Here is a 25,273-nt window from a genome sequence, read left to right as displayed (position 1 = left end):
AATTTGTATGATTCTGCAGAAGTCAGGTTTGTGCAGCTGACTGAAAGTCAAGATCTTTTATAGAGATCAAATATATGCCTTGCTATGCAAGAGAAAGATACAAGCTCAGCATGATACTTCTATAGTATGTATTCTCCAAGCATCTTGGATTACAATCCCTGCTGTTCCCTAGTCAGTAATGATGGAGAAGCAAGCTGTAGTCCAAGATTTCAGGAAAGCATCAGTTTGGAGACAAAGCTAGAGTGAAAAATCCTATCAAGACTTCCTATACATGGGAAAAGGTAAAGATCTCCAACACGCAGCAAGCTATACAAAGCTGGGTGACTTCCTACTCTGGTTGCCACTTTGACAGCCCTACATAGCACAGGGTCTGAATTTCTGCAGAACCACCTTCTCCCAGGAGATTCAGCCCATCAAATAAGACCTAGTAGGAAAAGCTTCCTTCAAGTCCTTCTTTGAGGGATTAGCATCATCAGGGACCACGATACAATCTTCTTTCAGTAACTGTCCCTCTCCTTAGGAATGATGCTCCCCACAAGGCCAGGTCAGCATCATCCTCTTTGGCATTCAGGAAAGCTGCCAAGACATGGCTGTTCCAGAAAAATTTTGAGGATTGATGGTATGGTGGGTCTACCAGCTGTTAGGACGTTGCTTGTAATTGGGTTGTGGGGCATGGGGATCTTTTGGTTCTATTTTACTTTCCTATTACTGTAAGCCACTCAGAGCTTTTCTGCTATTGAGCAACATCTAAACACCCTAAATAAATAAATACTCTGAAATATTCTGCACAAGTTTCCCTTGCTAGAGATAAGCACCATACCATATAGGGCCCAGGAAAGCTGCTGCAGAGTGTCCTTGGGACGTAAGGAAAGCAGTACTTTTCCAGGGATCTGGAAAGGGTGCATCATGGAGGCTGCAATTCTCAAAAAGTTGCTACTCCAGCTGAGATGTGACAAAAAGCTCTGAAACAACTTCATGGGGCAATGGAGGCATCACTAAATGCAGAGAATGTGCAAAGCGATCTGTCAGGTGGCCATAACTGAACATGTCTTAAATCCTTTGCAGCAGGTCGTGAGTTTTGCCAAAAGCATGAACCTTCTCCATGAAAAGACCCACCACTGGTATGAATTGGGGCCAATATTTATGAACTCAGACATCTTAAGAACTTAGTTGTTATTATCCAGTTTTCCAGTTATGGTGTCAGCTTACAATTGTTAACCTGGCTGATTTTGCAAGATTTACCATCATGCATTGCCTTAAAACATAATGGTTAAAAGGGAAGATCCTAATACACTTGTAACATAATGCCTTGCAAGTCACAAGCAAATATACTTGACTCAGATTACAACTCCTTCCACAAGCACATGTAGAGGCAGAAAGAGCATTTCAAGCTGAAAATTAATTTCTGGTTCAGGAAGATCCATGATTCGCTTTATTAAGCCGTAGAGCGATCCCCACCCTTACTACCACCTACTTGCTACCACAGCTAGCCAGGCCTAATGGCTATGAAGCCCACTTCTGGTCTGGAGGACAACCTTGTCCCTTTGCTGGCCAGGCTTCAAGACGCTCTGCTGCATAAAGAAGTCCACCGATTCTATTCTGATCGTCCTCACAGAATCCAAACTTTCCAGCATTGTCCTCTGTGGAACTAAGAAGTGCCAGCCAAATTGACCACCGGAAGAAACGGCTAGGACAGCAACCGGGCAACAACAGTGCCCAACACTCCCGCCCCAGGTTGCCAAGGCCAGCAGCACACAATGGGAAAGGAGAGGACCCACCTGCAGTTGGGGCTTTCCCTGGCGAAGGAGGGTCTCAGTCCCGCGTGGGAAACCCCCGGCTGGGGCTGCCGCCGCCGCCGCCGCCGCCGCCACCGCTGCTGCCCGTACCGCAGCCGGCTCTGGCGGGCAAGCCGTGGGTCAAGGGGGCCCAGCAGCAGCAGCGGCGGCGCTCTCCGGTTCCTCCCCGCCTCCCCATCGCGTCCCCTTCGTACCGCCAGGAGGAAAGGCGCGGCGCCAGAGCCCCACTTGCGCCGGGCCGAAGCCGGCATCCTGGCCCCGCTCGGCTGTCTCTTGCTTCTCTGCGTCGGCTTTCTCTTGCTGCGGCCGTCTCTTTCCGGAGGCCGAGGAGGACGACCCCACCGCCTTCTCCCAGACAGAGGCCGGCAGATGCTCCGGGAACCGCGCGGGGATGGATCCCTTCAGCCCGCGCCACCTCGGCGGGGGATTGCAGAGTCGCCGAAGGTGCGCTGAGATTAAAACAGAAAATGCTGCTTCCAGGGATGGAGCATCGGGCGTCGCCCCGCCCTGCCCTCTCACCTAATTGCCCTGATATCAGCTACGGTTTAAGGAAATACAGTTATCCGTTTTATCCTTCTTTTAAAAGCAAGAATAAGCGTAAAACACGACTCAATAGCGAGGTAGAAATTAGCAAAAGTTTGCAGGACTTTTTGTGGCTGGCTTTCAAAGCAAGAATATCATGGACCGCATGCAGAATGCCTTTCCATACTATTAAACAGTTGCGATATATATAGCTGGTATCTACCTACACAAGACTAATCTCTGCCTTAAACACTTGTTTGTGAAGGGGGGGGGGGTTGCCTTTGCAGCCGCGCTAGGAAAACACCACTAGCTCAAAGCGAGAGGGACACACGCAGGATACCTTGAGGGTCTCCAGGAAAGGGTTTACAGCCAAACCGGTTCAAACTGCAGTTCAAACTGCCTTGTCCTTGTCAACTATAAAAACTGAGCTTGTATTTCCGGTGGTGTGGCAAAACCCTGGCATGTTTGCTGCCTATGCCTTGGGTTATTGACCACCCAGCTTCCTTTACTCGGCCAAATAAAGAGCTGTTTCTTTCTAAGAGCCTCCTCCTGAATTCTTGGCACTGGATTTCTCTGGGATTCAGGGTTGCAAACCTTACATTTGCATACACTTCGTTGGCTTAACTAACCTCATGCCCTCCAAATGTGTGGTTAGGGCCATCTGGCCAACCTGTCTGGGCTTGTAATATAGGTAGGGTTGAGCCTGCTTAGTTTGGATGGGAGACCACCAGGAGATCCACAGAGGTGGAGGCTAGATTGGGGAAACAAAGCTGTTTTCTTGGGAGAAGACATTAGCAAACCACTTCTGGTACCGTTGCCAAGATTACACAGGTGTGACCCTGAAGTCAGCAGAAGCTGAGCTCGATGAAGGAGATCTGACTTTCCTAGATTGGAGTACTTTGCTTTACACAAGTAAGGGGAGCCACATAGCAGGAGTGAAAAACACAAAGCAGGGTTGGGTTTGCCTCTTGTGGTAAAGCACAACGTGGGTGACTTGTTTGTGGCTGTGGCAAAGTCCCTGATAGACAGAAATGTGGGGAGCTCTTTTGTGAGTAATAGAAATCAAATGCTGGACTCCAAAGATGTAGGGAACCTGCTGTAGTTTATTCTCCCCAGACCGTTTCCGTAATAATTTTATTAAAGTTCACAAACACAAAGATAAAAGAGTAATAGAAACTAAGAGAAATATAAAAAGTGAGGAAAAGAAAAATGCAAAGAGAGAAAGAAAAAAGAAAAATATAAAAGTGATTCTCCTCCCTCCAGACAAGTATAAACAACTCCCATAACTTAACACCTTCTCTAGTATTTCAATAATAAAAAGATCTCTTCTTCCCCAACTTATCTCCTATCAATAAATTATAAAAATTCATCATTCAGTTCTATTCAGCAAGAGTCCATTAGGAGCTACCAAAAATTTTATTTATGTATTTATCTTTAAGATATACTGTGTGTGTATATATATGTCAATCGTAATGAAATAAATCCATTTTACGCTCCAACTTAATCACTTTCGGTAAAAGATAAAGCAAAAGAAATCTCTCCCCAGTTGTAAACAAATCTTTAAAGCATCATCATTCAGTCCTGGTCATAAAGAAATTCCATTAACAGGTACCAGAAACCACAATATGTATATATTTAACCCTGATCGAATAAGTTCACTTTGTAGTCCTCCCATTTACTTTTAAAAGGCTTGGTCTTTAATCTGGACACATAGAGTCCAACAAGCTGATTTCTTATCTTTTTCTCTTTGTCTCCTCTCAGGACTCCCCAGACCCCTCAGCATTCAGAGTCAGGGATTGAAAACAAAACCCCACCCTTTGGCTTGTCAGCAGCCCAAACCAAGAACTCAGAAGTAATATCATCAAATCTGTCTGTCTGTCTGTCTCAAAACCAAGGGAAAAAATGGGACAGGGAGCAGCAGTTTGAAACTTGTGATCCTCCCTTTTGCACCAGTAGATGTAATGGGTGTTGCAATAAAGGCAACTCCTTTCTTTAGAAATCTCTGAACCCTTCCTTTTTTCCACGGAAGGCTTTCTAATCAGATTAATCAGATCTGTTCTGTGCCTAAAAAAATAAGCTGGGTCCCAACAGGCAGCGTAGAAGGGCAGGAGTGTCTGTTTATACAAGCCTTGATAAGGGTCATTCCTGCTGGCACTTTCTCTTTCTCTTCCTCTTCTGCTACAGCTGCTGATCCTGCCCTTCTCCTCCAACTCCCACATCTGCCCTTTTGACAAAGCAACCTTTAAGCTCAGCCAGCCCTGAGTCTGCAGCGCTTACACTCAGGAGCTATGGCTTACTTATGAGGAGGCTGGTGTTTTTCCTTCACCACAGTAGCCTAATGCAATATGTGGCTCATTCAAGAAAGCTTAGGTACCAACACTGTGGCTTCGCGTGATAGGAATATCACTCTGTTTGTATAATTATAAATGTGTCATTCATCTGCAAAAATAAACTTTGCAGATAAACTTTGCGTAAACTTGCATCTCAGTATCTGGTGTCTTCTACTGAAAGCTGGCAAAAAATCACACTACCATTTTTGAGCAGTGTTCCTGGCAGCACAAGTTCGGGGACCTTTTCTCCACCCACATCTTATTATTAACACAATATTCACACTTGCCACTCTAATACAGCCTTGGCTGAAGGTGGCAGTTTGGAAAGCAGTAATTCTCACTCCAGGCAGAACTGCTAGGTAAATTTTGATTCAAGGTCCCCAACTTTTGAAGTGGTAACTAGAATGGCCTGTCATGTTCCAACTGCACTTAGTCACCACCAGGAATACCCAATAAGGGTCTCATTTTGTTCTCCAACTGCAGAGTCACATAAGATTTGGCAGTGAGGGGTAGTGGTGGAAATTTCTTCAAACAGGAAACTTTTACAATGTCAGAAACATGGCAGGATGTAAATGAGATGTGCGTGTCTTTATTCAAGGTTCATTCTATTTAGAGTCATCCTTAAATTCCAAGGAAATGGATGAACTCAAAAGAATGAATGAACTCAGCAGACTCCAAATGTTGGATTCCTTTCAGAGGCATTTGATCTTGGTTTATATTCAAGATCTTGGCATATAGCTGCTACCGAGACCATCAAAAACAGTCACAAGGCAACTGTGAAACTGGCCAGATAGATTTCATTTATTTATTTTTTATTTATTCATGAAATTTGTCACTGCCCATCCTGTGAAACGACTCTAGTTTAATCACTAGATGATTAAACTGTGATACTTTTATGGCTGCCAGATTCCCTGTGCTCTTCCATGTTCTTTAATTTTATTGCTGCATTTCTGCATAAAGGACCTGTTTCTTTTTATTGGGGGAAGCTGCCCTGATGACATTTATATGGAAAGGTGGTAGATCATGTTAAAATAGAAATGCAACCATTTATTTATCAGTACACCACCTGACCCTAGGGGGGGATCATGATTAGGGACCCTGCAAGTGTCCCTGGATATGCAGGTGGCCCATTCTTGTTAGGGTTCTGGAAGGTTGTTAAGATCCAGCTCTTTCCAAGAGCCCTTTGGGAATGGAGTAGAGCAGTGTTTCTCAACCTTGGCAGCTTGAAGATGTGTGGACTTCAAATCCCAGGATTCCCCAGCCAGCAAACAAATTATGTGAAGAACTGGCTCTCTAGAAAAGGCTCTAATGCTGGGAACGGTGTAAGGAAAGAGAAGAAGAGGACAACCAGCAGCAAGGTGGAGAAACTCAGTTACAGCAGCAATGAGTGCACTGTTGGAAGAGCTGAAGGACCAGGTTAGGGACAGACCAGCATGGAGAAAGTCTATCTATGTGGTCACTTAAGAGTTGAGAATGACTTGATGGCATGTAATCAGCATCAATCATGTCTGCATACAGCATATGTAAAATCTTCCAAATGATTCAAAAGCATCTGATGATATCATTGCATCTCTTCACACTGAAGCTTTGTGCAGCCCTCTTCAAAACATATCCAGTCCTGTATGAAGACGATGTTTCAAAATCCACCTTTTCTGCTCTAGAATTATCAAAGGTGTTAACCTGGTGCTATCTATATGTTTACACTACAGTATAGGTTTATAAAATGCCTTTTGTTCATTTTCAAGGAGATGAAATTCTGCTTTTCAGCCAATTTTTTTTAGGGTGAGTACCTTTTTAGCATCTCTAATATTATTTTTTTGAGGTAAACCTTCATGGGTGCTCACTGGAGCATAGAAATGATGTGGATGCATCACCAAATGCTAAATATGTGCTTCTTGGTTCCCAGAATTGAAGAGTTTCCTTCATTCCCTAGATATTCAAGGTCACCTGAGGCAAAAGGGACCACATTAAGGAGAATTATGTCTTTCAGTATTCTGAAAGGATGACTATTTCCCAGTAATATCCCTTCTCTGTTGCATTGGGCCAAACTTCTAAAAACAATACAACATGTAAACATCTGAAGAGGGAAAGATTAATGAACTTCTGGGAAGTTCATATGGAACCAAGAGTCTCAAGGTACAAAGTTCATTTGTACAATGTATCCAGGAAGGAAACTGATACTTACCAAGACAATGTAAAAGAGGGAAACTATAGTACCCGGACAGACAATGTTTGGTGGATGAGGGCCAAAACACATCCTCATGAGTTTCCAAAGGGCTGCAGGAGACAATCTACTGATGCTGTAGAGTGGCCAGAGGGGCATGGCTGATATTTTCAGTCAAAGGCAAACCTCTCTCATTCCCCCCTTCAAAATCCAACCCCCCCCCCCACATGAGCTATTGTTTGTCCATTTAGGGTGGTTTTAAGGGTGGGGATGGTCTTTCAGAGAAAATATCCTCCCATTCTAACCTTTAAAGCTATCCCAAAAGGGCTCAGATTTTTCCATCAAAATTTGGGCATTTTCCCACCAAATTTCAGAAATACGATCTCAGGTGCTGGGAGACAATATACCTCTGCTGCAAGTGTCCTCAGAAGGACATCCAGAATGCTTGAATGAGAGTCCTCCAACTTTCTTGGACCAGTTGGAATTTTGAAAGCATGTTATTAGCACTTTCGCAGAATAGTTACAGTACTTGGAGAAAGAATGCTTGTCTATTCAAAATTATTTACTACGATGAGTGAGTACACTATATGAGTGTAGATAGTCACAAAATCCTTACTACATACTGCAACCTGAATAAATGCTCTCAACCATTCATCATGGGCCACCATGATTATATTATAGAAGTATTGAATATATCAAAGTAATAAACAAGAAACAGACCTTCTGAATCTGTCTCTAAGGGCTCTGAAATCACATGGCATCTTAGGGTCAAGGGCCAACATCTGACTAGATTTAGTGATCTTATGAGATTTTAGCCATTTTTTTACAGGGAAGGAGCTATTGGGCTGGTGGACCCTGGATAACTTCTCCGAGATTGAAATCATGATGTACCTCTGAACATCATATCGGAAAGAGCTTTCTTATAACTAGATGTTTGATTTGGGAATGTTTCTTTAGTCACAAACCTTGCAAATTAGAGACAGCTTTGGATCCTCTGCTTCCAGTGGCTGAAGAGTAATTGGACAAGTAATTTCACAAAGGGAGTGGGATATGCTATAAGCCTCAAGAGGTTTTGACTCATACATTGTCAGCAAGCCAAAATACCTCTAGTTTTGCCCCCCCAGGCTTCTGGACCAGCTTTAAGCAAGAAGTGTTCCTTGAGCCCCTTTATTTGTTTAGCATGTCTACCCCAAATGCCTTTTTCATTCTCTGTTGTTTTCAAAATACACCCATCAGACCTCAGCGAATAACTGGTTGCAACTATTCACCTTGACTTGTTTGGTTAAAGAAGGTGTTATTCTTCCACCTCTGAGATAAGAATTTGCATATCCCATCTGCATACTGCTTGCACGTTAATGGTTGTATTCCATCCACTGTTGGCAAACTTGCATCTCTGCTTAAAAATAGTGGACCCATCCATTCCAGAATTCCTTTTCTACAATAGCCAACCACGTGTCTGTTAAAAAGTCAGTGAATAGGATATGAATGCAACAGTACCCTTCTACCCATGTTCCCGAGAGCCTGCTTCCAAAGGCATACTGCATTAGATACTGGAAGTAACCTAGCATTAGCATGATCAAAAGACCCTGATAGCCTTATCCTTCAAGTATGTGTCCAATGCTGTTTTAAAAACATCTAGAATAGTGTCCATCGCTACATCTTGTGATAGCAAATTCCATAATTTAAGTATCTTTTGTGTGGGGAAAATATTGATCTGTCCTGGGTCTCCCATCTTCTGCTTCACTGGATAGTTTTGTTCTATTATAAGAGAAGTTCCTCATCTACTTTCTTTTCACCATGACATCATTTTTGCACCTCTGATATGTCCCCTGCCATCACCACATTACATTTTTCCAGGCAAAGAAATTCCCCCTGATATTGCAGCACCCTGAATCATTTAAACTTTTTTCAGCTTCATAATACCCTTTTTGAGATGAGATAGCCAGAACTGAACAGAGTGTTCCAAGTGTGTTTGAAGCATAGATAAAGGCCCTTAACCATTTTATTTTCAGTTTATTTCCTAACATTACCCAGTGTAAAATTTTTCATAGATGTTGCCCACTGGATCAACATTTTTACTGAGCTGTTCACCACCACCCTTAAGATTCTTCTTATCCTTCGAACCACAATACTCTCAAACCACAAGAACGTGAAATTATATTTCAGGTCTTGGAATGGGATGGGGGTGGGGAGCTTTCCCAGGCTTTTTAAAAAATGTACAATATTTTATTTTAAGTAATCAATACAGGACAGTTTTTCTTTTGCTTCATACTGTTTGCATTATGATATATAGATCCATTTAATTTTCCCTTTCAAGGAATCTTCTTTGAACACAATTATGTAGTCAGACAAATAAGCCCTGATAATGAAGAATGACGGGCTGAGTTTGCACAACATACTTAACTACTGAATTAACCTTTTTTGGGGGTGTGCAAGTAGTCTGATCCACTGATTAACCAAAGGAACTTGGTGTGCTGAACATGTTAAGCCACACACATACATATTTACACAGAAACCCAAGATCTTTAACATGTTGTGTTGTGATTGAAGCCAAAAAGTCTGTCACTGATTCAGTTGAGCATGTTGTACAAAGTGAGTCATAAGGCCTGAAATACAAAAAAGCCTGCAGCGGCCCTTCACCATATCAGGGCACTTGCAATGTTTAATGATGGCAGACAGCTACTTCCCTTCCCTCAACATTGGCTATGTTGTCTAGGCTTCTGAGATGCATGTGTTACTTATCCCATATTTATATGCTATGCAACCATTATACAACAAATGGCTTAAGCAGGATCAGCTTTTGCAGAAGACCACAAAAGAGTCCTGTTGAATGAGGTTGACTTTTCCATCAAACTGTCCACCAGGCATCAAGTCACTTCCCTGGAGAAACAAAGTATATTCATAAGGCCAGGCTTAAGTTGTTATGCTTCACTTTTTTTTTTTTAATCTGTTCAATTGTGTCTGATTCTTGGAGACTGCCTGGACAAGTCCCTGCAGTTTTCTTGGCAAGGTTTTTCAGAAGTCGTTTGCCCTTGCCTTCTTCCTAGGGCTGAGAAAAAGTGACTGGCCAACGTCACCCAGCTGGCTTTGTGCCTAGGCTGGACTAGAACTCACGGTCTCCCAGTTTTTAGCCTGGTGCCTTAACCACTACACCAAACTGGCTCTCATATGCTTCACTTTACAGATAAATACAGATAATAGCAATCCATCACATTGGGAAGAACTCAATATACTATATACTCCCCATTGACAAGTGGGTGCTGTTGTCATTAGAACTAGTGAATCTGCTGCACAATAATCCATAAATGATAAATATTAATTGGTATCAATAAATATTTTATTAATGAATGTTATGCTTCATTTTACTTATCAGACAAAGATGGCAAAGTGAAAGCATCTAGTTACTAGAGTGCTCTGGCAATTTTTTATTTTCTATATTATCAGTCTAATCTTCTATAAATTACCTGTTCCTATGCATAACTGTATACAACTAATTTCCAAACAAACTGAGTGAGAACTGCTTATTTTATCTATAAACTAGGTGAGGACTGTTTATACTTTAGCGTCAACAGATTACAGCATGAGAAAGAGGAAGAAACAACAAAGAATGAATTCTGGCATGCAGACGTCGCTTAAACCACCCAAGTAACGAAAAATTGATGACCTTATGGAATTTAAAAAGGTGGCTGAAGACCGTAATGTAAGTAATGACAGCTCCAGCATTAGCATTACTAATGAACCAAGCCCCAGATATACTCCAAATGGGTATGATGTGTTGAGTTGGGACTCACAAGAAGAAAGTGTAGTGGACCACCTCACTTACAACAGCGGGGAACCAAATTCACTGGGCTCCTTAGATGTAACAGTTGCTTCTTCTGAAGTAGCTGCAACATGTTCGGTTGCAGCATTTACTACAAAAAGTTGTCAGGAAGAGATTTCTAAAAATAAGACTACAGATCTTGCGTCTAGGCAAAGCTGACTGATGGCGCAACTGTTCTATCAATTTGTGATTATTTGACAGAAATAAAGTGAAAATGAACTCATTGAAAGAGTCCCTTGATGTATTTACTTGGTCCTTTTACAATAAATTAACTCAGCTTGCTGAAGCAGAAAGCTCTGAGTCCAAAACCGATCAAGCTGTTGTAACCCAAAGTAAAGGTTCTATAGCTAAATCTGAGAAAAGGGAACAAACCCCCAAAATACCCGCTCTTCAACTTTTGAGATACAAGAGTTGAAAATCAAAATCAGAACCACCGTATGTTACAAACTAATCAGATTTACCTACAAATCACCCTTAATAGACTCAACAGTGGACGGTGGGGTTCAAAGAAAGCAATATGTTATTCCCTAAGTCTGTTACTTCAATGTTATTGCTACGCAATTGACTTACACTTGGTGGAATGGCTGTAAGCGAATCCTACTGACATTCAAGCAGTCTATAATTCCAAATATGCTTTTTAAAATGAAGCCTATGCTGACCACTTTCCTAATATTTCCAAGGCGGGTATTTTGTGCGACACGGATCTCCCCACTTTTGGAGTCACGACATCAAGATGCTGCCAGCACTTCAAATCAGAATGAAGTTGCAAAGATAACAAACCAGTCCTGTCCTTGGGAGAGATTATTTAGATAAGCAATTTCAGGCCGGGAGGACAACAGATCACAGCTGAACTACTGGAGGCAGAATTAATTGACACCTACTGTATGTAGCTGTGCTAAGCTGTGAACAGGAAGATTTGTTGGAGACGTTACAGGAATTTACACAAACTTTAACCACAGGGCACAATTCTGGGGGTTGAAGTCCACACCTCTTCAAGCTGCCAAGGTTGAGAAACACTGGTCTACAGCAATACTTTTGCCTGCCCAAACTGAATGAGATTCAACTAATATTACTTCTTTATTGTTCATTTCCTGGAACATTGCAGGGTGGAAATCCAGAAGTAGAGACCCATCATTTCTGGCATATATCTCCAGCTATGACAGTTTCCTTTTCCAGGAAACATGGATGCAAGAACTAAGTATTTCCCCCTTTTTTTTCTGGAGGAAATTCAAAAGAAATAGAAATATACTATTTTACCACCCTTTGCAGTTCTTACATCATGTCATATGGAATATAAAACATATTATGTGTAACTGTTTTTTTCATGAAATAGTTTATTGAACATGTAATAGTGGTTGATTCATAAATACAGAAGAATTGCATAAATCACTCTACCTCAAATTATCACATTAGAAATCATTCCATTATCATTTACATACATTAGGAAAATATACCAATGTGGTTAAAATAGAGTTTAATATATCCTGAATGCTCATTTCCCAGTAAAGTAGTAAATTGTATTTTTTTTCGGCTTCTTTTATTCTTTTGTTGATCTTAAAGACAGATAGACAGATCCAGGAGGTAGAGCACATTCTTTGTTCATCATCCTAAAAGAAAATGTTTCATAATCCCAATGTTTTTCAATTCAGAAGAAAAAAAAAAACCCTCAAGAAAAATTCACGAACAAACAAACAAAATGGTTTCTCCCCCACCCAATGTATTTTTCATCTATTCTGTCATTTCTCTTGTCAAGAGGTTGTGTAAAACAGAACCAGTATGTATTAATGTATTCAGCGTGCCTTTGCCAAGTGAAATTAGATACTTACTAGAACTGTTAATGGGTGAGACTTTAGTCTTTTGACAAAGCTTTGAAATGGATGTAACTTTCCAGTTCTTAGTCTGAAATAAATTTATTTTTTACATAAAGTCGTTGTGGCAAAGTCTAGAACAGGCGAGAGTTTTTCAAACATTAATTCCTTGTAAAATGATACCTGACTTTAGAGTAGAGATAATGCCATTTACGTACTTATTCTGAGCCGGTGTACCTGTACGGATAAGAGGCTGAGCTCACTCTGTTATTGAGCGGCCAGGGGTGTCCTTCTTGGACTCATCACGTGACAAGAACCTCACTCCAGGACATGCTGAAACCCGCAACATCATTCTACAAAATGTACATATTTACTTGGTGTGTGTGGGATTGGATACTGTGAGAATCACTTCCCAGACTGATAAAAGTTTCTGGAGACCATCATGTAAACATCCAGCTGCAAGTATCTCCACTATCAGCGAAGAGAGTTTCTCTTTGCTGCACCGCAGGAAGAGCGTTAAAAAGAAAATAAAAATGCTTTGCCTGAATGTACTCAGGGATTTGTCTAAATTACTGTTCCTCAGCCTTGGCATCTTGAATACCTGTGGACTTCAACTCCCAGAATTCCCCAGCCAGCACTGGGGAATTCTGGGAGTTGAAGTCCACACATTTTAAAGTTGCTGAGGTTGCGAAACACTGATCTAGCCTAACCTGTGCAGGTTCCATTAAGGCATCCGTAAGACAGACCCATTCAGCCTCAAAATCTCTACTGAAGGAGAAACTGTCACATCATATGACAGCCTGACCTAGTGGCTGACCACTTAGTCAGGAAGTTCTTCCTGAGCTTCCTCCCGTGTCATTTTAACCCATCCATTTTAATCCTGCTCTCTGGAGCAACAGAAAATAGGTCCATTCCCTCTTTGGTGGGACAACCCTTCAGATATTTGAAGACTGCCATCGTATCTCCTCAGTGGTCTTTTCTCTAGGTTAGACATGCACATATCCTTTAACCGTTCCTCATATGGCTTGGTTTCCAAACCCTTCACTATCTTGGTAGCCTCCTCTGAACTTTTTCATGTCCATTCTGAACTCTGATGGCCAAAACTGGATGCAGTACCCCAAATGGGGTCTACCCATGGGGGGAAAATACTAGATACATGGAAGTTATATAGTTAGTATGTATTCTATTTAGCTCTAGCAAAAACCACACATGTATTTCATGCAACTGTTTGCACATTCTGTAGAGATAATGAATGTTAGGTTTTTATTTTTTTAATTCTGACTAGGGTGGATCGCAAAGTTCTGAACAAAGTGTTTACTTTTTTTTCCAGAGAAAACTCAGCAATTCTGACTACACATGCTTGTGCATACAGAGCACATTTTGATAATCACAGCAACATGATATGACTTTTGAACAATGATGCAGAGGAATTTCTTCAATCTCACAGTAACATAATTAAGTTTAAACTTGACTGAGGAAAACATCCATGAAGTTTAAAAGAACAGCATAGTTTCCAATCATTCTTGAGGTGTCAAAAATCAAGTACATCAGCCAACTCTATTTATACTTTTTGTTTGTTTTTACCATTATCAAATACCATGGTTTCTAACCTTACATTGTTATGGTTGGGTAAAGAGAGTGCAGGATAAATAATAAAGTCAATTTAATTACATATATAGCTCAATTAACTTTGTATATAAATCACAGCTTTAAAAAACTGGAGAATCACGTCAGCTGGAATGATTCAGTGAAGGGTGATAGGAAAATACCTTGATTACTTGTGCATAATTATATTCTGCTTACCAAATACAAAATAGTGTAAATCTGGGGGTAAAAGCTTTGGTCTGCTCCACATTACTGCATAATACATCTCAACTCACTCTACCAAGGGGGCAGTGTTTATTTGCACATCCTGGCATCCAACTGGGACAAATGCATTCTCTGTGAAATTGCCCTTCGCTCTAAAACAGTACTTCTGTGACTTACTGTGTCCTCAGAACTACAGAGTTCTTCTTCCCCAAAGCTCTCATGAAACACTGCATCTTTTGGAAGCACCAGGGACTTTCAAATTGGACCTTACCAATGCAGCTACCTACAAAGATGGGGTGTGGTGTTTCATTTTGTTTTAAACCACTTGCAAATGCTTTGGCCAGCCTTAGGCTACACGTACAAGTGAAAGAATGAATTCATTTCCTGATGATCAAACTAGCCCTCATGGTAAGAGCAGAGCTGCTACTCAAAACAGCAGCAGCTGTGTGCTGAATCCCCCTTCAATAACATTTATTAAAACATTATTGAGGTACTATAACAGTCTTACTATAACAGTCTCTTCTTCCCTGCTCTGTATCATTGGCAGTTAATGACAGATAGCTAGCACAGCATTACAATGTCCGATTTTCAGTATATAATAATATTTAGTATATTATTTCCAGATATTATGGAAAGAAGCAGGCCAGTCTTCCTGGCTACAATTCTTAAAATAAAAAATTATTAAGTGAAATGGTTTATTAGAAAAAAAGAAAAACCTAACCAAATTCACTATTGTATTGCTCAGATGTTCTTCTTGGTGACCCTATTCTCATGGCACAAGCAATCCAACTATCCTCTTTCTCATTTTTGATTCACTTTTGCACGCTGGCAATAATACATCATCTTGGAGGACTCCATTAGTCATTTGACAATCGTTAGTCCTTCCAGCTGCCACAAAACAGCTGGGAGGCTTGTATTTCTCTTTCTGGTTCATGCCTTTTATTGCTTTCCTCTCTGGAGAGAGGGGTGCTATCTGTGGATAGGTTCACAACTGTACATACCCTCCACCTGCTTCTGATCCTTTTCTACTCCAACTCTGCCAGGAGAGGTGAAAACCAAAACCACCAGAGAGACATAATATTTATAGAACTGTTAATCTTGGCTATTTCTAAGTGCCTGCACTTCAAATTCCAGAATTCCTCAGCCAGCATGGCCATTGATGTGAATTCTGGGAATTGAAGTCCACATATCTGGACACTGCCAAGGTTGAGAAACTCTGATTTAGAGAGACGTCTAGGACCATACCGACTGTGGACTTTATAAGAAAGAAGTAATCTTTTGGTAAGAGAGGAGTGATTTGACTTGCAGAGGTTACCCAAGAAAACCCTGGTCTGTTTGGGGCTAAACCTAACTCCTAGGCAGGAGCAATTGCATTGTAGGCAGTGAAGCCAATTCATGTTGATTCCCAGGAAAATTAATAAAAGAATCTAAGCAGAACATGGGATGGATGGAGGAATGGATGGAGGGATGGATATATCCCTATACAAGCCTCCCCACCCTCCCAAGACACATAAAAAAAGAACAGTGATGTCAGTGAGGGATGGGGCTTCCCACACCTGGTCCCACCTTGCTGCAGACACCTCTGCCCATGGAGTTTAGTTAACTGGATCAACTGATCCTTTTAAGGTATTCCACAACATACGACTTCTTCCCACTGAATGTGTCATGAGAATAGGGCTAGATTATCAAGGTAAGTGTGTTTCTTTCACAATTGTGGTATTTTTGTGGGTGACTAAGTGGCTGATGTGTCACATATTAACTGGGCTGATCCCTGTTCAGCAGCTGTGGAGAAGCAGCAGATTCACTGTTCAAGTTACACTTACAGTTGCTGAGAAAATGGATGTCTGGAAATGTCCTTATTTTGCTCTTCTAGGTAACCAATAAAAAATGATAGTGGTGGAGAAACTGAATATGAGTGTCTGACTTTGCATAGATTAAGCTTGCTGGTTCTGTTTTAAAAACTCCTAAGGCGTTGGAAGGAATATAAAATAAAAAAATAAACAATATGTAAGAAAGGATCTGTAACTGCTAACTGAAGCAAAGAACGTGATCTCATTTGCTTTACTCAACTGTTCCAAAGTCAAGGAAGAAGAAATTTGAAATGATTCTCCCACCCATCAAACTATATTTTCTTTAACTTCCTGATAAATTAGAAAATAACTTTTTGATCAACTATGAACCATGGGCGAAAATGGCTCTAGGACAGGAGTCCCTAACATGGTATATACTACGTGTCAAGATTGAAAATCATAGAATTCCCAGGCAGATGGTCATTTGACTCCTGCAGAGGTGGTCTTTCTTTTCATTACTTTCTCCTGAATCTTTCTTATTTCTCCATATTCTCCAGCATCCTTCCTTCCAACTGATCTACAGAAGTCTTTGAAAGCATCATCAACTCATCATACCCTACATCTCCCCAGGCCAGCCCCAAATTAAAAGTTGTAAAATATTCTAGTTCAATAATAATAATAATAATAATAATAATAATAATAATAATAATAATAATAGCAGCCAACAACATCTCCAAATATAGATGCCTTGTAAATTACTTTGGGATTTCTTGTTCCAGATTGAAAAGCAGTCTATAGATGCTGTCCTAAACAAAGAGATCAAATGTACAGTTTTAAAGAGGAAAATCTGAGCACAAGGAGAGAAATGTTCTTATATGCTGAAATCATGGGAATTAGGAGAAAGTTACACTTTTTTGTTTATGTACATTTTCTTACCACTCAATCTTTAGTTTGCCCCATAACATCATATAACTCGTACATCATAGAAGAATGAATTTTAAAGGTGATATTTCCCTATAAAAAGCCAACTGCAAGAATTTACCACAAGAGAAAAAGAATGCCTGGCCTCACATCACAACTTTTTAAAAAGGGGGGCCATGAGTATATGGGCTGTGAGCACGTTTTGATCTTTCATGCTTATGGAAGGAATTCTGGGAAGACAAACATCTCATACCGTGGTGTCCTGCAATTGCAAACGTCACAAGGGCCAGGATACCTAAATTTCCAATTGATGAGGCAGGGAGGAATCAGAATTCTTGTCTCCAGGACCAATCACAACACAGAGTGAGAAGTCAAGGACATGATAGCATCTCCCTATGAAGGTCTACCTCAAAGTTCAAGAACCACCATCCTAGATTTTTGCTGCACAAGGAAAAGGGCTACCAGACCTTGCTGTACCGAGGCAACAAACCCTGTCCAAGCATTATTTAAATTTGCACCGTGTTTGTTTCAGGCCATTTGTTTTTAGCTTGGTATCTGCTGAAGCTTTTTTGGAAGAAGCATAATTATTAGTATTTCCGTTCTTGGGATTTGGGTATATATGGGCCGGTAACCCCTTAAGGGGGGCAGTGGCTCCATGAAATGAAGATTGCTTGGGAGGTCTCATGTTGCCAGCTCCATGGATCATGGAAGATCCCTGGATCTCAAAAGAATGCATGCTGACCAAATGCTGCTTGATGGCGGGCCGCTTTTTTGTCTCATTCCTCACCTCAGAAGGCCTCCTCTGGTGGACTGATGAGCCATGGGTTGCCCCAGTGGACTTCAACTGACTCTCAGGAGGGGGCACCTGGTTGGTCCTTTCCCCATGAAAATCTTTTCTGAGACCTGCAGTAGGGACTCTTGGAAAGTTTCCATGGAGAGTCAGCTGTTTATTTGCTAAAGAGCTGTGCAATAATTTGCTTTTGCCAGAACTTTTCAAAGACCGGAGGATGCTAGGAGCAGTTTGAGCCCGAGCTTTGGTTACCTTTCCTTTCTCAGCTTGCACGGTTTGCATTTGCAGCCATTCCAGCTGCAAAAGACGATCAACATACTTCTCAAGAAATCCAGCCGGTTCTGGTCGGGGTTCTGATTTGCACTCGGTGTTGATGAACACAGCCAGACCTTTCAAGTCCCAGCTGTTATAAGGCGGTGGGAGAAAGTCCGGGTAATAGTAGTCTGGTTGCTTCCGCTGCGTCTCAAAGAGGTGTTCAAAACAAACGGGGTCGATCTCCTCTGCTCGCAGATTGAGCTCTGGTGGTGTGCAAGGTGAAGGAGGGATAGGAATTCTTTCTGAATCAGAAAGGTCACTGGCATCGTCTTCCTCAGAGTCCTCCTTCATCATTTGCAAAGATTCAAAATCCAGAAACATTGCATCAGCAGTAGCGTCTTGATAGGAAAGGCTGCTGGGCCCTGGGCCCTCCACATCCCCTCCAGAGTTTCTTTCCAAATTGCCTCTTGGTCCACAATAAAAACCCTGAATCCTCACATCTTCTGTCCTGCTGGAAGGACTCCATGAGATATCTTTAAATGGAGGAAGGATATTGTTCTCCTCAGCCTCACTATGTTTTCCAGCCAGAGGTTCCCTTTTCAACCTTGGTGCTCTATGTGAGGAAGTACAAATGTTTGTTATGCTAAAAAGGGAAAAAATAATACTCATGTCAGCTTTAAAAAAACCTAAATCAATGTATCTGAGTCAACCCTAGGTCATTCACAAGCATAACATTACAAAGCAGAAAAAGAGAAAACATAAAATGCATCAACAGGTAAGTATGGCCATGACAGCAGCAAAAACGTTTAAAAAACATCTTTGCAGCAGCTCATATTGCAAAGTCACCCTTAGAAGTTACTGCAGCATTTAAGACGAAGCATAAAATGCACCAACAGATGAATAAGTAAGGCAATGACAGCAGCAAAAATATTTAAAAAATAACTTTGGAACAGCTCACATTGCAAAGTCACTCTTAGAAGTTACTGCCACCTTTAATACAAAGCTCCTATTTTTTTTTCCAAATGTGCTATCTAGAGACCATATCCATATCCATAACCATATCAGCTAGGATTTTCAAATTAAAGACAGAGACACATTAGTTTCAATCTCCAATCATTTATATAATTCACTAGACAATCTTGGTCCACTAGCACGTTTTCAGCCTAATCCACTACATAGGTTGGTTGACAATAAAAAGTGAGAGAGACATCTACAGGTAGCCCTCATCCAACCCCTCTAATTGGGACTGGAATTTCTGTGGCTAAGCAAAGCAGTCGTTAGATGAAACATCACATGACCCCACTACTCAGTGATGGCAGTTCCAGTAGTCCTGGTTGCAGTTGTTAGGCCAGGACCATGCGGTCATTAAGCAAGGACCTCATGCTTCTCCTGCACTACCTGTCAGGTTCAGCCCAAGAACAACAGCGAGACAGTCCAGAAGAGATTAGCTCCTTTATTAGCTTAAACCTAATAGACAGAATCTCGCCAAACTAATTCTAATCCCCAACAACAGTAACGATAACCAAGAGGCCCTAGGGAGGGGCCAGTCTCATTCTCTTGGCTTTCCCACACTCCTGCTGGGGACTGAGGAGGTGCTTCCTCTGGAATGTCTCTCCCCCCTCCTGGAGACCTTGAAGCTCCATTCCAGAACCTTCCCTGCTCATGCCTTCCATCACATCACCCCACCCGCCTGTCTCCCCATCTCTGCCCTTTTGGCTGCCCTGCACTCTCCCACCACCTATTCCTGCTGCCCTCAGCTGCCCTTCACCATCTTCTTCCTCCTTCGGGGACCCCTCGCGAAGGGCCAGCAGCTGCCTCAGCCAGGCACACCTCGTTAGCAGTGGAAGAAGACAGCGAAGGTCAACTGGGAGTGGCAGGGGTAGGCGACAGTGGTGTGCAGGACAGCCAAAAAGGCAGAGATGGGGGAGATAGGCAGGTGGGAGGAGTTGAAGCACATACTACAGTTGTAAATGTGGGCAGGCTGACAAGCATCCGAATTTTGATCACATGACCGTGGGGGGTGCTTCAACAGCTGTAATTTCGAGGACCAGCCTAACACTCATTCAGCGTCATCATAACTTTGAACAGTCACTGAATGAATGGTTGTTAAGCAAGGACTACCTGTACATCAAGCACTGAGAACATACAGCCCTCCAGATGAGCTTGAATTACAACCCTCAGCAGGCCTGAACTGCAGGGCAATGATGAGGGATGCTGGGTGTTGGAGTTTAGCAATCTCTGGAGAGTGAAAATCTTCAACTCCATCTAAACTACATTAAAAGAAAAGATGGGGCAATAAAAAGTAAAAAATTAACTTAAATTCTATAAACCATATAAATAAACTGTAACTTTATGCATTTTAGAATCTTAGAAGGTGAAAGCAAGGCATCTAAAGAAGTTAGAAATTAGGACATGCAGGCCAAATTTTCAAAACAAAAACAATGTTTTCAGGAAAAACATTCTTTAGATATTTAGCACAATCTCAAAAGCTTTAAGTTAACCTGTTCCTACTATATAAACAGTGGTAAAAACATCCCATTTGTTGTAAAGTGAATTTCAGTTTGGATTTACATTTAAAAGCTGGTCTCTTCTCATTAGTCTTTTTGAACAAATGCCTTTCTTTAATCAAAACCATTTGTTTTAGTTCAATTGAATTATTATGCTACTGATTGTGCAAGTGTGCTCTTATGCTAGAAACAAGCTCTAAGGTCTCCTATTTTATGATCTAATGACTTTTAATTTTTTTTTTTTTTTTAAGAGAATGACAGAGAGAAGAGAGAGAAAAAAGTGACATCTGGTAATTTTTTACCAGTAGGCTCTAATTCCTTAACATAAATAGATAAAATAAAGGAGATGTAACTCCTCTTCAGGTATCAACCTTGACTGCTGCTTGTTACCATTATAATATAAAACAGAAATAACATGGTTCCCTAAGATCAAAGCCATAGTAGTGGATGTCTTCACCAGGATAAATTATGTTCAGGTTGCCTAAAGTTCCATGACTCTAAAAGAAGAGCCACCAATTTTCTCTTTCAGATACAACCCCTTTGCACTGCACTGAATGGTTCTCTAACTTTCATGACTTTTCTTTAAAGGGAGATCAAGGTGCTTTGGTGAGAAGGTAGGGCCTAAAAACCTTGAGATGAGTACTAAATGATTAGTGCCACCTTCTGGAATCAGCTGGCAAAGTAAGAATCAAACCATGCTGAAACTTAATGCCATCTGATGGCATCTACTGTCACTGTGATGACCATTATATCAGTGTAGATCAAGGCAATCAGTCTTTTCAGTACTAATCCTTAGGGAAATTAATGCCAGGAAATTGGCACTATGATACCAGAATTGAACAGGAAATTAACATCAAGGAGGATGTATTTCCAACGGATCAGTACCTCGATTAAACTTTCATATCCTATCCCTTTCAAGGTTATTACATCTCCCTTTACCCATTCCCAATTGCCTGTGAAAAACAAATCTACTTCTCATTCCAAAAGTGCAACCGTACTAAAAAAGAACTTTACCTGTTTGGTTGATGACCTTCATAAACCTGCTTTTTCTCTTTGTATTTAACTGTGACCTGTCTGTCTGTAGCCTGAACAGGAGCCTAGAAGAAATGAATTAATGTTCAGTTATAATTGCAGTGGGAAGAGGGACATGAACATCTAAGGGTAATTTGCATTCAATAAAAATATAAGTGGTCTCACCTTTTCTGCAATAGTAGATGAATTTTTCCCTGGCCTCTTGGAAGATGGCCTTAGAAATGTTGATTTCTTTAAATCTTTTGTGCTTGGGTGGTTCTTTCCTCCACTGGAACTAGTTATGAATAAAAAGAGGAGTTTTGTTAAAGATGGCCGTTATGTGGGAGGAAAACATTACACAATGATTTTATTTATTTATGACAGTAGAAAAATATATAGCATTTTCATTGGATCAAATCCATTTCTCTTTCTTTACTGTCTGTGTGTCCATGTGAATTAGATGCGTGGGAACTCATAGAACGCTGGCCAAAGAACATTTGCAAAGACTTCTAAACTTGTACTTTCTAATGCATGATTAGATCAAGGTCTCTCTCCCTCCCCCTCAAACAAACAATTATCTCAATAGAACCCAATATGTGTAGCTCACTGTGGAGTCCTTGGGGTTCTCTGAGCTTGGTTGTTTTCTTGCAAACGTTTCATTACCCGGCTAGGTAACATCTTCAGTGTTAGAATGGAATGGGATTTTAGCATTGAAAATGTTACCTAGACAGGTAATGAAAAGTTTGCAAGAAAACAACCAAGCTCAGAGAACCCCAAGGACTTCACAAACAATTATCTGGCATTAAAAAGAGATTAAAGGAAAGATGGTTATTATTGTCAATCTTTGAAATCCAACCAGATTGCTTTGGATTCCAAACAACCTTCTGTGCAATCTGTTGTACTATTATATATTTTAAAAATATAAACCTGTGACTGGGACAAGTAGTTTAAATCATTATTTTGTTTCATTGGGACAGACAAATATCAGCTCAGGGAAAGAACCCAACTTTTGACCTTGTAACAACCAAACTTAATAACTCAGGATCCACATGGCACAGGGCCTGGTTACCTGAGGGACCATCTGTCTCCCTTAACATCTGCCCTGCCAATTTAATCCTGCAGGGTTGGTGGACTCCGGGTTCCTTGACTCCGGGTTTCTTCAGTTAAACAATGCCATCTATCAGGACTCCAGAAGCGCACTTTCTCTGTAGCACTGTCTCCCCTCTGGAACAAGGTTGTCCCCAAGACCCGGATGGACCCCACTCTGCTGTCGTTTAGAAGAGCCGTGAAGACCTGGCTCTTCACTTAGGCCTTTGGCAAGGGAGTGTGAGACCCCGCGCTTCATCGTACTTGCCATCTTTTATCTTTTATTGATTTTATTGTAATTTTATTGTTCGACTGTTGTGAGCCACCCAGAGTCATTGAGAGTCAGGTGGCATACAAGTTTCATAAATAATAATAATAATTATTATTATCTAACTGGTCTCACACCTAATTCTTTTTCTGGTCTGTAGTGATAGTTTTATCAGGGTCACTCTAACTTTTCTGCACTTCTTATGAATTCTTAGATTCTCCCCCTGATCCTGTCTTGACAGCAGTTCAGGGTAGCTGCAAATGAAGGATTATCATCCACATTTCCCCTCGCAAGATGCTCTCTCTGATCTAACACCTTTCCTTTAGGGCTCTGATTCACAGTCCATCTACTGTCCTAATATGCAGGCCCTGACAATAATGGCTCAGAGTAGAAGGATTTCTTACTCTGTTGTCTCTTAAGATGTGTTAAAAAAAGCTGCTGTCATCTGTCACCCTTCAAGGTAGTCCAGACAAGTAGCACAAACCATAAGTACTAACGTTACCTTTATTGTAAGGTTAAAGTAACAGAATCTTGCTAGTCTGAAAGCACTTCTCCCCTTCTTTACTTTTACCTTCCAGAAAACTAGGGAGGATCCCTTCTGAGATGCTTCCCACACCCCTTTTCCTTCTGTGGGCTGGGACAGCTTTTGTATGACGATTGTCTAGTCTGTGGCTCTTCCTCCTGTCTCCCAAGGTCCTTTCCACATACCATTACAGTATTTGTGTATAGAAGAACGGAGGCAACATCTGCTAGGGAAACCTATTACAAGTGGGATTCATATATGCAAGTGCTCTCCACATAAACATGCCAAGATAAAGGCAAGTAGGGAAACTTAAGGAGCTTTTTATGTACTGATTTAGCAGCAGGTGCCACCTTGGCTGGTTTACATGAGTTGGGTCAGGGCTGGTTAGTACTTGGATGGGAGACCACTAGGAAATACCAGAAATATAGACTAGGTTGGGAAGGGTGAAGACAACCTGCTTCCATATTAAGCAAAAAAACCTTTCAAGGGTATATTTATAAGTAGCCATCAGTAGCCAAGCTTGATGAGAAGATTAATATTTTTTAGTTTAACTTACATTCTCATGAGGGTTTGCACAGATAAGAAGATGGGACCGTAACTTCCAGAATCCCAAGCTGACACAGCCTCAAATTCCAGGAGCTGCAATCCAGCTACATGGAGGAGACCAGCTTCAGAAAGTCAGGTATCCCTGCTGGCTGGGGAATTCTGGGAGTGGAAGTCCACACATCTTAAACTTGCCAAGCTTGAAAAACACTGCTCTAAATATTAGCTACTGGGACTAACTGGAAGGCATGAGCTCTGATGCCTTTGCTGGTGTCCCAGAGACGATTTCCTCTCGTTTTGCATCTTCACATCGCAAAACCCCTTTTAGACCTTAAACCTCATCCCGCAGTTTATCCCGTAACATAATATAGGCCAACTTTGGCTCGCTTTTCTCCCGTTCTTCTGAACGTGGAGCAGCCGCTCCCCCCTGGATACTAACAGGCAGGAGATAAACTCTTCTCTCAAAATAACCCGCGCAACACCCAGCAAAAATCCCCCATACCCGGTGACTAAAAACCGCCTGGGATGCAAGCTCATAAAGCAAGCCCTAGAAAGGGATGCTCCGGGACTCATACGGGCCACTCGGGACTTCGCCCCCGAATTTCGGGAAAAGGCAAGCCATCGCCCGCGTGCACCTTCCCAAGCGAGGGATCCTTACGTTACCATTCCTCTCCCTTCGTGGGTTTCATGAACCAGGTTTCGCAGGCTCCCTCTGCGCAGGGAGACGGGATAGCCCCCGATGCCCGGTCCCATCATAGGGGGAAACGCGCCTTATTCCTCCTCCGGGTCGCCGCTTTGTCCACCCCCGCGCCCGCGCGGCTCCAAGCGAGCCGGCCGAAACCCGCGGGCAGCCCCTCGCCGCGGCCGAGCCCGCCGCCGGGTCTCAGAGCCGCCGCCGCCGCCGCCGCGCCGCAACCCCCGGCCCGGCGTCGTCCCTCCGCGTGCGGAGCTGCGCGGCATCGTCGCCGGCGGCTGGCATCCTGCAGAAGCCGGCGGCCCGGGGCTTCCGCCAGCCTTGGCTCCAGGGAGCGGCGCCGGCTCGCCCGCCGCCGCCGCCGCCGTCGCCTGCCGGCCCTCGCGAAGCCGCCCTGCGCGCCGGGCCAGCGGAGCAGCCGCGAGACGCGCGCGCGACCCGCTCCCCACCACCGTCCCCGGAGGGGAGCTTGGCCCTTTCGCTCGCAAAGCATTGTGGGCGGCGGGGAGGCTCGCGTCGCCCCCCGCGGGCGGTGGTGGTGGGGGAGGCACGGCGCTCGCTAAGCCCTCATCCGCCTAACCATGGTTTACTGAGGGAGCCTAAGGGGCTGCGCGCAAGGGGCGGCGCGTGGCCAGG

At 42.3% G+C, this 25,273-nt stretch overlaps 2 protein-coding genes across 7 annotated transcripts in view; both read right to left on the bottom strand.

The window, feature by feature from the left end:
- LOC103061864 (cadherin-like protein 26) overlaps nucleotides 1–2,269 on the bottom strand; it is a 32,162-nt gene extending 29,893 nt beyond the window's left edge. Inside the window, exon 1 of the mRNA XM_088153645.1 lies at nucleotides 1,991–2,269. Coding sequence (XP_088009771.1) covers nucleotides 1,991–2,047 — 57 coding nt within the window. The 5' untranslated portion in view covers nucleotides 2,048–2,269. The remainder of the gene's footprint in view (nucleotides 1–1,990) is intronic.
- Nucleotides 2,270–11,938: 9,669 nt separating this feature from the next.
- FAM217B (family with sequence similarity 217 member B) lies at nucleotides 11,939–25,273 on the bottom strand. Of its 6 annotated transcripts, XM_088153546.1 has the most exons (5): nucleotides 24,602–25,273; nucleotides 21,710–21,818; nucleotides 21,527–21,609; nucleotides 17,748–18,648; nucleotides 11,940–16,845 (listed from the first exon to the last, which is right to left on the bottom strand). In XM_088153546.1, the coding sequence occupies exons 1-5, from the start codon at nucleotides 24,697–24,699 to the stop codon at nucleotides 16,795–16,797; spliced, it is 1,242 nt and encodes a 413-aa protein (XP_088009672.1). In that variant the 5' UTR covers nucleotides 24,700–25,273; the 3' UTR covers nucleotides 11,940–16,794. The 6 variants fall into 6 exon arrangements, with proteins under 6 accessions (XP_025030217.2, XP_025030218.2, XP_088009671.1 ...); XM_025174449.2 differs by having other exon boundaries at nucleotides 11,939–18,648; nucleotides 24,602–25,267; XM_025174450.2 differs by having other exon boundaries at nucleotides 11,939–18,618; nucleotides 24,602–25,267.

The sequence above is a fragment of the Python bivittatus genome, unplaced genomic scaffold, assembly GCF_059951505.1.
Source record: "Python bivittatus isolate LINGU-HERP-01145 unplaced genomic scaffold, Pbiv_v1 ctg000700_np1212, whole genome shotgun sequence".
Taxonomy (NCBI): Eukaryota; Metazoa; Chordata; class Lepidosauria; order Squamata; family Pythonidae; genus Python; species Python bivittatus.
The sequence above is the reverse complement of the archived record's forward strand: the minus strand, read 5'-3'. Positions and strand labels throughout refer to the sequence as shown.